General features: G+C 46.3%; 1 protein-coding gene across 1 annotated transcript; it reads left to right on the top strand.

The window, feature by feature from the left end:
• Positions 1-6,876: 6,876 nt before the first annotated feature.
• LOC149371601 (uncharacterized) lies at positions 6,877-10,719 on the top strand. Its single transcript, XM_089580716.1, has 3 exons — positions 6,877-6,955; positions 7,985-8,214; positions 9,877-10,719. Exons 1-3 carry the CDS (start codon positions 6,877-6,879, stop codon positions 10,717-10,719), a joined length of 1,152 nt encoding a protein of 383 aa, XP_089436842.1.
• Positions 10,720-10,942: the final 223 nt, after the last annotated feature.

Below are 10,942 nucleotides of genomic sequence, written 5' to 3' on the forward strand. Positions count from 1 at the left end.
AACATTAGGAGGTAGCTATGTCTACTTTTGGTGTGGGTGGGTGGCGTGAGGTGAAATCCAAAGTAATCGATTAAAACGCTTAAGTGATGTGAGGTAATTAGCTAATTATTTAGTTGATCGATGATTAAACAATTCATCTATAAATAATCAATAAAAAGGCGCAAAGCGAGGTGACGAGTACCATGGAGGCGTCAGTGCTTTGTATTCTCACAATCTTTTTTGGTACAGACAGGCTGGTAACTGTCCAATGCTTCATCAGCATGGAAAAGTATTTTGCTCTGGGAAGTGAGATCAGTGGCTCTATTTATCTGGTTAAATATTCCACCGGTTAATTATTCCACTCTGCTCTCACTAGATAAAAGAGCGGGATGAATGGTGTGCTTTCTGTTGATCTGTCTTTTAGTATTTCCTACCTTTGCTTGCAGGTCCCAATAAAGTTTAGTAACTAGATCAAATACATCACAAGTAAATAGAATATGCTTTCTGGTCTGTTTCTGTTTGGATGCGCCAGTTAGTTTGAGAGAGTCTTGAATATTCAAGCAAAACAGTAAACGCTCTGCGGTCTTCCTCTACGGCCAAACGACATAGAATATATTTTGCGCTCGCCCCGTTTTACCTTGCTTTTATAAGGCCTAGCTGGAGATAGCTTAGAGACGGACTGAGACAAGAGATATCGAACTTAGTGCTGTTTGACGAGCCACCATAAGCCCAAACAAATTGAGGCTTCTGTGTGCGACAGGGCTTCTTCGCCAAAGCAGAAAACCAAGAACAGGAGTAAACAATCCTGCGTTTTTTCATCGCCGAAGCGAGGCTTAGATTTAAAATTTTTAATTTGGTTTGTTTCCGTCCTAAAACACTTAGGGCCTGCACCAAAATTGAGAATTTCACTCCGTTCCTTATTGACGACTTGAACATTCTTTTTAAGCATAATACTCCTTGGTCCGGTGATTCTTCTTTTTGCCGTTTGATGCACAAGCGCGGCTCCTATTGAGAAGACCAAGAAGAATACTTCGCAACGACCATTACAAACATCCTTTAACTTTACCTCAACTTACGAGACACCCCATCACTGTGCACATAATTTACCCCTAGGCAAGTGCTGTCTCGTTGACAATGATGATTTCGTTGCGATATGGCGTTGATGTGCATGCAGTTCCATGTCAAGGGGGCGGTTTAAACTTCTTTTGCTATAGCGCGTGCTCAGGTATGTATGAGAGCACACGCAGCTCACGTCCTGTTCGTACATCGACTTTCAGAATATATGAGCAATATGCACTACGCCGTCGAGCTCTCCTGAGTGTTACTCCGGACCGCGGTACTCTTCGGTCTAAGCACAAAAAATAGCTAACTTGAACTTCAATTACTTCTATGGTAGAGCCTTGTTTTTCGATGTGATGCTTTTGCAGACTTTTTATTCATTTTATGCCAACTTGCCTGTGTCGCCTGTTCCTTTCGTCAGTGCCTTCTCAGAGATACGAACATAGAGTTCGGTGAATGGGCATAGGTTTCAAAGAAGAAAGGAAAAAATACTAATTTTGAACACGTGACGCGCTCTCACACAAGTTCGTGGCTGGTCATTGGCCTTCGTGCGCAGTATGCTCGTGCAGTGACATTAAACACCACGTTGAGACATGCACTAATCCAATTTCCTTGCTCGTTCTCATACACATCTTTGTGAAGAGGACCGCCTTATGTAGGTGGAAAATTGCAAAACCACTGGTGTAGTGAAGCGGTAAAATGTATAAGCATGAATGCAGCTGCTCGCCTAAAGTAGCAACGCCGAGGGAAAGCGGGCGTTGTTGGGAGGAGCTATTTCTCTGTGAATCATTCATAAATGGCTCTTTCCGCTCTTTCCACGCCCTTTTTATGACACTGTAGCTAGCACAGTCGCGTAGCGGAGAGGCAGCTGCTCTTAGCTGGTTACAACGGAGCATTTTGTGCATGTTCATTTCAATGATCCTCGTTTCGAAGAGCTGATAAGACAGCAAAGACGTTCTGTCAAAACTAACATTAAATTGCGCCGTATTGTGCTAAAGTGAGCTGACAAATATGAAAACTTCTTTTAGGAGCGGGAGTAACATCCGTTGTCAGTGACCCTACAACTACGGGACGAAATCAAACTTCGCTTGAGGATAAGTAGCATACAGGAGTGGCTGCACGTAAACTAAGTGTCGGTAATTAAAGTGTTTACTACCGTCATTTTCCAGGGAGCGAAAACGTAGCCTCTATGCACAGTCGTGGAAGAAAGTTTGCAGGATGCGGGTTCATGCACAGAAATTATATCTGCGCGGTAATCTAAAGGAGTAGAACCTTGTTGTGGGCTACTTGGTTCATTTGAAAAAAAGGTAGGCCTGCGCGGATCAGAGGAGCAGAGTAGTGTTGTTTTCGTTCTGCATGTCTCCTGCATTGTCTGTTTTGCGCAGTAGTATCGTTTATGTGAGGGAGGGTATTGAATATAATGCATGCATCAAAGGGAAAATCTGTGCTAGGCTCTTGAAAAATACGAACTAATTGGCTGACGAGACAACGAAGACAATTTTTTTCATGAATGTTCATCACGGAAATTGTTTTTTCTGTCTGTACCTCATAACATGGTAACGAAGCTAGACAGCTACGGTACCCTCTAGTGAGTGTACAACTTGAGCCAGAAAAAACAACAACGCCATGCCCATTGAAAGAAGGCGAGTTACGAGAGAAAAAAAAAGACACAGTTGTCTTTAAACCCAGATTGGAGGTAAAATCCAACTTACGGGACATGAGTCAGTAGTGCTGTTGAATATAGTTGGGGCAACTGAAATGTGCCGTATACGAGAGCATGAATGGCAGGACGAAAGGAAAAAAAATGGAGTTGAACATAACGAGGATGATTCAGTTCACCGATCTTATCCGTCGTTTGTGTTTGAACGGTGTTCCATTTGGTTTTCTACAGGAGTCACACAGACCCAAAAACCCAAGAAGTTCTGGAAATTTCCTCACGTTTGCGGTTAGTAACTAAAGCACAGAGAGTAGAATAGAAGCACCGAAAAGCCTAAGAAGAATCGCACCTAACTGGTCTAAAAGCAGAAATCACCAATGCTGGAGAGAACAACGCATTTCGTTCTTCCTTGTCTTGACCCGCACTAGCCGACAGGAACTTAGGGAGGCAGGTCACGCCTGGTAGCTTAGCGTTTACTGTCAGCGACCGAAGACGGATAGCGCGCTGATACATCGATTTCCCATGGCCAGGTAATGTGCAGCAAGCAGTAAATGGACAAGCCGGCAACGCTAAAAGGGAAACACGGCGTGCCAAGTGGACCACGATGCTGGCAAAGACCTGTCTGGTAGAATGACAACATTCATTACTGCAAGTACGTGACACGAGTGACAAGCCTGCTTTGTCGTTCAATAAAACTTGCTTCGCGGAGAATGACTCCACCCAGCTACCCCGGGGACAGTGCTTGAAATGGTAGCAGGAGCATATATGAACACAAAATAGAAGCGTTAACTGATGAATATGAATATGATCGCAACTTAGTTTAATCATCACTAACTCCCAGCTTCTCTAATTGCTCCATCCCATTGTTGTATTAATCGTGAACGACAGACTATTTTGGCGTTGAACAGCGCACCAGATATCTAACAGTGGGTACGATACGGAGGTGCAAACCGCTCTTTCTTACCTTCGCATTTCCAATCCCAGCCGATTCTACCTCGGGGATATATTTATAGGAAAATGCAGCTATAAGAAGCTGAAAAGCGGTTGCCTTCCTTAATCCGTAAAGCACTGTTCAAATGCAAAGCATGGGTTCACCGGACGAAGCAAGCAGCTCAGCCTTAGGAGCCCTTTAATAGGCTTTTCCCAGCTGAAATCATTATTTTTCAGAACATTGAAGGGTACACTTAAGCTCCCGTATGAGGTTATGATGCAACTGCTCGAATGAATTGATGCCGATATATGCAGAGGTGATCATTCTCTAGTTAACATTCATATATCCCTGGGATTCCTCACACCAGTACTGGTGCACTGGTGCAGCGGCTAAGCGATGCGCCACTGCCCTGCGATGGGGCTTGTACGTGCAACCAAAATTGCTCTTCACGAAAAACTGTCTCGCGACAAATTACTAATTTAGACGCCACCAGCCACGTTGCGGAGTTTGATCACCATCCATTGAACAGGTTGTGATGACGTCGGAAGGTTACGTGACTTTGGTGGCCCACCTGCCTGCTAGGTTGCTTCTCTGGATTTTGCTGAATTTTTCGTTCACAGTAAACAACGCCGACGTCGACGATGATGATGACGACGCAGGATTTTCTGCGATACGCGACTTTAAGGCTATCGCGCTACAGTGTTTACCACCATCGTCATCGCGGTTTTCCCAAACCTGTGCCCTTTTCGTCTTCATTATGGTTCGGTGCGGAGGTCGAGTGGTTCAAGGTTCTTAATGGTTCGTTTGCAGGTTGGGCTTCGGTGCTGGCGACAGTGCTGCAGCAAGATCACTTCACTAGGCCGAGGGCACCTGGAGCGCCCGTGGCAGCATTGTTTTTTGGGGGAGGCTCAGAGTGGAGATGACGCCGCGTACGCAGTTCCTACGCATTGGCAGATGCGGCGTAGTCGATTGAGCTACAGTCAATATTCGAGATTCGGCGACATCCGAGAACACCCGAGACGAGAAGGGAAAAGTTTTTAATAGATCTGTAAAACATATTTTGTGCCAAACTTCAGCTTCTCAGTATCTCACTATGGTTAAATTTACGCATTATGCATTTAGATCACAAAATTGCCACAGTTACCAGCTGCTCTTAATTGTTCTCTTTTTCTGCTCTCGATACACCGAAAGTTTCTGTAATACAAGCAGGAGAAAAGAATTTGTTCCTATTTCGCTTGAAATGAAAGCTCTTCATTTGACTGACAATATTTTTGCTGCTGTCATCATAAGTACCCAAGTTAGCGACTACATTCAGCCGGGAAACAATGAGGAATATGCCCAAGATTATGTAAGACGGGAAAGTCAATTATAAGTGGCATCTCATTTCCACTTGATTCATGAAGTTTTATTTGAAGTATGGGGCCTCAATGGCCTGGTTTTGGTGAAACGAAATTCGCCACTAAACCGCTGAACGAGCACATTGCTAGAAGATCCACCGTAAGCAGCTGTATAGAGAGCTCATGAAGGGAGGTTGATCTGCGCACACGCTCGCGCTTTCATTGTATTAGCACTCACTCATCATTTAGTAAAGTTATTCAAATACTTTATGTTCTATAACGCAAGAACAAAAAAGGGTTGTAAAACTTCTGTACGTGGGCTTTCGAGGAAAGAACCTTATCTCCGAAAATTGCCGCTCTTATAGTTGTAATGCGAATGTCTTAAAAAAAAGTAAATTATTCGTCTACTTAGGCCACTTTATACTAAGGCAAAGGTTCAAGCTCCTTTGATCGTTATTACATTTCAGTGCACTCGCAAATTGGCTTGCGGAATACTGGAATACTGTAAGGAATTGTTATGTAAACTTTGAATGTAGTGGTCCATTCTTTCTGCGCGTAGCAGAATGTTTCTCTTTAAGTTGTTCCATGGCTCGCATTGAGCAGTTATTAAGACTGCCATAGAAAACCGAAGGAGGACCTTTTTAGAGATAGAAAAAGCGTTAAGAGCAATAAAGAAAGAAATCTGCCGATGGGAGATATATGAATATATGGACTGTTATAGCTAAATCTTCTAATATATGAAAGAATTGCGTTCATGACATCTTTGATGTTGAGCAATGCATTTGTCTGTAATTGCTGGGCATGAAAGTCTAAACTCATTTATCTAGATCGAAACGACAATAACAATTTTCTCTGCCGGTAATATTCAATATGTTCTCTGCTTTGCCACTTCTTAAAGTAGCCGGAGAGGGGAGACTAGATGGGAAGGGAAAGGTGGATAGCAGGCGTCTTAAAAGCGGATACAGGACAGGGCTTTGTGTCCTCGCTTTTTTTGTGTAGTATGTGTTAGAAACCAGAATCCGAACCTCGGCTCTCAAGTTCTCTTTGGAAGCCGCACTGTGCACCTCGTATCGTTAAAAACAGAAAATACTCCTGAACGTATCTTTTACATACGATGCTCCAACGCGATTCTCCTTACTGACAGTATCAAATGCGGCTCGCGCAGTTGGGCTAGCGCCACCAGGATCGCGATAGAAAGTTACAATAAACATATTTAACATAACAATAGAAAATCACCTGCATCCTCGAAGAGACAGTACCGGCTTGCTAGAGTTTGGGGCTCTACTTAAATAGCATGAAGTGTTTGCTGCCCTCCACTGTTCTGGATTTCTCCATTTGGCTCTTCCTTATCGATGTGGGTTTGTTTCGCTGGCGTGGACCTCAGTGGCCTAAATGGTACCCTCCCATTCTTAACAGGGCTTGCTGTGATGATACCTGTTTTTCATTTCGGAAATTACTGCGTTCGAAGAAAAATGGTGCAATTTTCCTAGCTTTCTTGAATAAATTTGATGTTCATATATTATTCTCGCTTTAAAAAGTCAGTAAACAAACGAGAATTTTACCTAATTTTTACAATACAAAAATGAGCAATGAAAACCACACATAATTTGCAAACACTGCAAGAAATTTGATTAGCGCTCGTAACTACACAAAAATGCGTATAGTGGCTGTAAGTATGCGCACTGTGATGTTAACACGTGCCCTTACGGTACCAAGTGCGCATGCTCATGCTTGTACCTGTCCTTATATAAGCAGCCCCTTGTCTGATAATAAACACACTTTGTTCCCTGCCTCGCGGCCGTTCACATGGTGTCAGAAGTGGGGCGGCGACGCGTTTCGCAAGCCGCGTTCAAAGCTGTTCTTCGCCGCCCCCTCGTCCAGCTGCACCCCTAGTACCCTCCAGAGAAAGAAGCATGGCCTCGACGGTTCTTCCACCGCCAAAGAAACTGGAAAGTACGGGTGACGCTTACCAGAATTGGATCATCTGGAAAAGTGAGTTTACTCTGTTTTCTACGGCGACCGGACTAAGGAAGCAGCCTAAAGACGTTCAGGCAGCAACCCTTCTTGTGACGATTGGAGAAGAAGCAAGGCGGGTGTTCTATACCTTCGATTTCGCAAATGAGGACGAAAAGAAAGACCTCGATAAGCTGATTGAAAAATTTGAGGCCCACTACAAACCAGCGAAGAATTTAACATTCAACGAGTTTCATTTCGGCTCCCGAGATCAACGTGAAGGCGAATCTTTTAACGAATGGCTAATCGATATCCGAAGTCTTGATCGCTTGTGCGAATTCGGAGAGCTAGAGGACAGGCTACTGCGCAGTCGAATAATTCTAGGAGTTAAAGACAAGGACCTGCAGCAGAAACTTCGGTCTGATAATCCGTCGTATGCCAAAACAGTGGAAATATGCCGAGCAAGGGAACAAGCGAAGGAGCATTTTAACGAGATCAGGGAGGCAGAAGTGAGCGGAACAGATGAGGCCGCCATACATGCAGTGAAATCGAAAGTTAGCCTCGGAATTTGCCCGAACTGCTGTTTCACGGAGCACGGAAAAGGAAAGTGCCCTGCGCAAGGAAAGCGCTGCAACAAGTGTGGAGGCCGAAATCACTTCGCGCGTGGATGCCGTCAACAAGCAAGACCGAGGGGCCAAGGATGCAAGATAAAACAGGTCGAAATGGCAGAGGACGAGGGTTATTTCCTTCAAACCCTGGAAGTCAATGCAATTGATAACAAAGACCGATGGTCAGCGACTGTCGACATCGCAGGTTCCGCCATACGCTGCAAAATTGATACTGGAGCCAACTGTTGCGTCATGCCCGAAGCGACGCTCAGTAACATAACTACGAAGCCAGCACAAGACTGCTGCTCTACGCTACGGTCGTTTTTCGGGCACATAGAAAAGGCCACGAAGAAGATTGAGCTTCCGGTCGCCAGTACAACGCAGGCTACCACTGCGCTATTCTTTATCGTTAAACAAGCAGTTCCTGTTACATTGAGCGGCAAGGTGGCTGAACGCTTAGGGCTGATTGGCCGCATAAACACCGTGGACGCCTCGGAATGTAAGGAAATAGTAGAAAGATTTGAAGATGTTTTCCAGGGGTTGGGAGAAATCAAGGACGTAGCCTACCACATGGAGCTGAAACCTGAAGCTCGAGGCGTCGTCAAGCCAGCGCGACGAGTCGCAATCGCACTTCAGGAGCGCGTCCGAGCTGAGCTGGACCGGATGGAGCGCGACGGTGTCGTTGCTAAGGTAACAGAACCGACTTCCTGGTCTAGTCACATGGTTGTAGTAGTAAAGAAAGAAAAAGTACGCATATGCTTGGACCCTTCTGACTTGAATAAGGCACTTCTGAGGGAGCACTACCACATGCCGACGTTAGAAGATATCCTACCGCAGCTGCATGGAGCGAAATTCTTTTCTACTCTTGATGCATCATCAGGATTCTGGCAGATTAAGTTGGACGAGCCAAGCTCCCGCTTATGCACAATGAGCACGCCCTACGGGCGATACTGATTCCTGCGCATGCCCTTCGGCATCGCTCCAGCGCCGGAAATTTTTCAGCGGGTGATGCACCGGGTACTAGAGGGCTTGAAGGGCGTTGCTGTCGTTATGGACGACATATTGGTTTGGGTACAGTCGCGAGAGCAACACGACAGCAATTTAGTAGCTTTGCTGTCCCGATGTCGGCCAACACAGCTTGAAGCTCAATAAGAACAAGTGCAATTTCCTCCAGCCCAGAGTCCGCTACATGGGCCACATTCTGACTCCAGAGGGGCTGTGCCTGGACCCGAGCAGAGTCGAAGACATCATGCAAGTTCCGCAACCACAAAACCGTAAGGAACTGCAAGTTTTCCTCGGCATGATCAACTTCGTGGCGCGGTTTGTTCCTAACGTATCCACGTTGTCAGCGCCGCTTCGCGAGCTGTTGAGAAAGGACGTCGCGTGGGTCTGGACAGACCAGCAAGATAGCAGTTTTCTTCAGCTTCGAGCGACTCTCACTAAGGCGCCAGTCCTTGCCTATTTTAACCAAGAAAAACCAGTGACCTTGTCAGTAGACGCCAGTCAGCATGGAGTAGGAGCCGTTCTTCTACAGAATGGGCAGCCAGTTGCGTACTCATCCCGTTCGCTAACAGAAGCACAGCAGCGCTACGCGCAGATCGAGAAGGAAACATTGGCAATTGTTCATGGTTGCACAAAATTTCAAGATTATATCTTCGGGCAATCAGAGGTTATCGTCGAGTCTGATCACAGGCCTCTGGAATCTATATTCAAAAAGCCACTTTTGAATGCCCTCTACGATTGCAACGCATGAGGCTTGTTTTGCAAAGATTCCCAATCAAGGTGACGTTCAAACCATGAAAGGAGTTGTTTCTAGCCGATGCGCTTTCTCGCTTCCCGAGTACTACGGAACTAACCGACGAGACAGAACAATTTCAAGTCAGCGTTGTTTCTTCACTTCCTGTGTCCGACCAGCAGCTCGAAAGTATTCGGCATGAAACTAACAAAGACGCTAGTATGGCTGAACTGCGCCGTTACTCGAGCACAGAATGGCCGGAAATGAAGGACCATGTGCCGCATGCCCTGCGTCCATACTGGTGCTACCGCAACGAGCTACACGTTGAGGAAGGCCTGCTACTCAGAAGCAACGAAATAGTCATTCCTCCTGCCAAGCGACCGGAAATTCTGCGCTTGCTGCACACCGCACATGGAGGCGAAGAAAAAATGAAGATGAGAGCTAGAGAAGTAATGTTCTGGCCCGGCATGAACGCAGACATCTCATTTCTAGCTAAGTCATGTGCAGCATGCGAAAAGTACAAGCGCAGGAACACTAGACTGCCTATGCTGAGCCACGAGATACCAGGACTGCCATGACAAGTAGTAGGGCTTGATATTTTCCACCACGATGACCAGTCCTACCTAATCCTCGTGGATTTCTACTCGTTCTTTTTCGAGGTTCAAAAGCTACGTCAGACAACAGCGACAGCGGTAAACAATGCGTGCATGCTCGTCTTCGCGACTCATGGAATCCCGGCAAAGCTGTGCAGTGATAACGGCCCACCTTTCAACAGCGCCTATTTCCGCTCTTTTGCTGCGCAGATAGGAATTGCCCACGTAACGTCAAGCCCGTACTATCCTCGTGGTAACGGCATGGCGGAGCGTGCGGTGCAGGAGGCGAAAAAACTGCTCACGAAGTGTCCTTTCGCAACCCTGGAATTTTACAGCGCCCTGCTGGAGTGGCGAAACGTGCCAAGGGACGAGCAACTGAAGTCGCCCGTTCAAAGATTGATGGGCCGCCAAACAAGGACCCAGTTGCCGGTTCTTCCCCAGCACCTCGAACCACAAACTGTGCCATCACAATCCGTTCGCAATCGCCTCCAGGAAATAAGAGAAAAGCAGCGCGTCTTCTACAACCGAACGGCTAAGCGTTTACTACATCTTCGCAGCGGGTCTCAAGTATCGGTGTACGACACCATACGCAGAACATGGCCGCCAGCTGTGGTTGTAGGCCCTGCAGGAACACCTAGGTCATACACCCTACTTACAGACAACGGACAAGAGCTGCGGCGCACCAGGGAGCATCTCAGTTCCAAAGAAATGCAACCAACGTCGGACCCTGAAGCGACCATTACTCCGCAGTCGGTATCCCAGCCTGACCAGATGGCGGAGTTACAACCTGAGGGCATCCTTCGTAGAAGTGACCGTCAGCGTAGACCGCCACAACGTTACCCCCTGCCAGAGAGACCGCAGCCTTAGGTCCCTGACATGTGAATTTGGAAACTGTTTTTCCTTTTTTTCTTCTTTCTTTTTCTTTCTCTTCGAAAAGAAGGAAGATGTAAGTATGAGCACTGTCATGTTAACACGTGCCCTTACGGTACCAAGTGCGCATGCTCATGCTTGTACCTGTCCTTATATAAGCAGCCCCTTGTCTGATAATAAACACACTTTGTTCCCTGCCTCCCGGCCGTTCACAGTGGCT

The sequence above is a fragment of the Amblyomma mixtum genome, chromosome 1 (assembly GCF_055824585.1).
Source record: "Amblyomma mixtum isolate Tamu chromosome 1, ASM5582458v1, whole genome shotgun sequence".
In the NCBI taxonomy this organism is placed as follows: Eukaryota; Metazoa; Arthropoda; class Arachnida; order Ixodida; family Ixodidae; genus Amblyomma; species Amblyomma mixtum.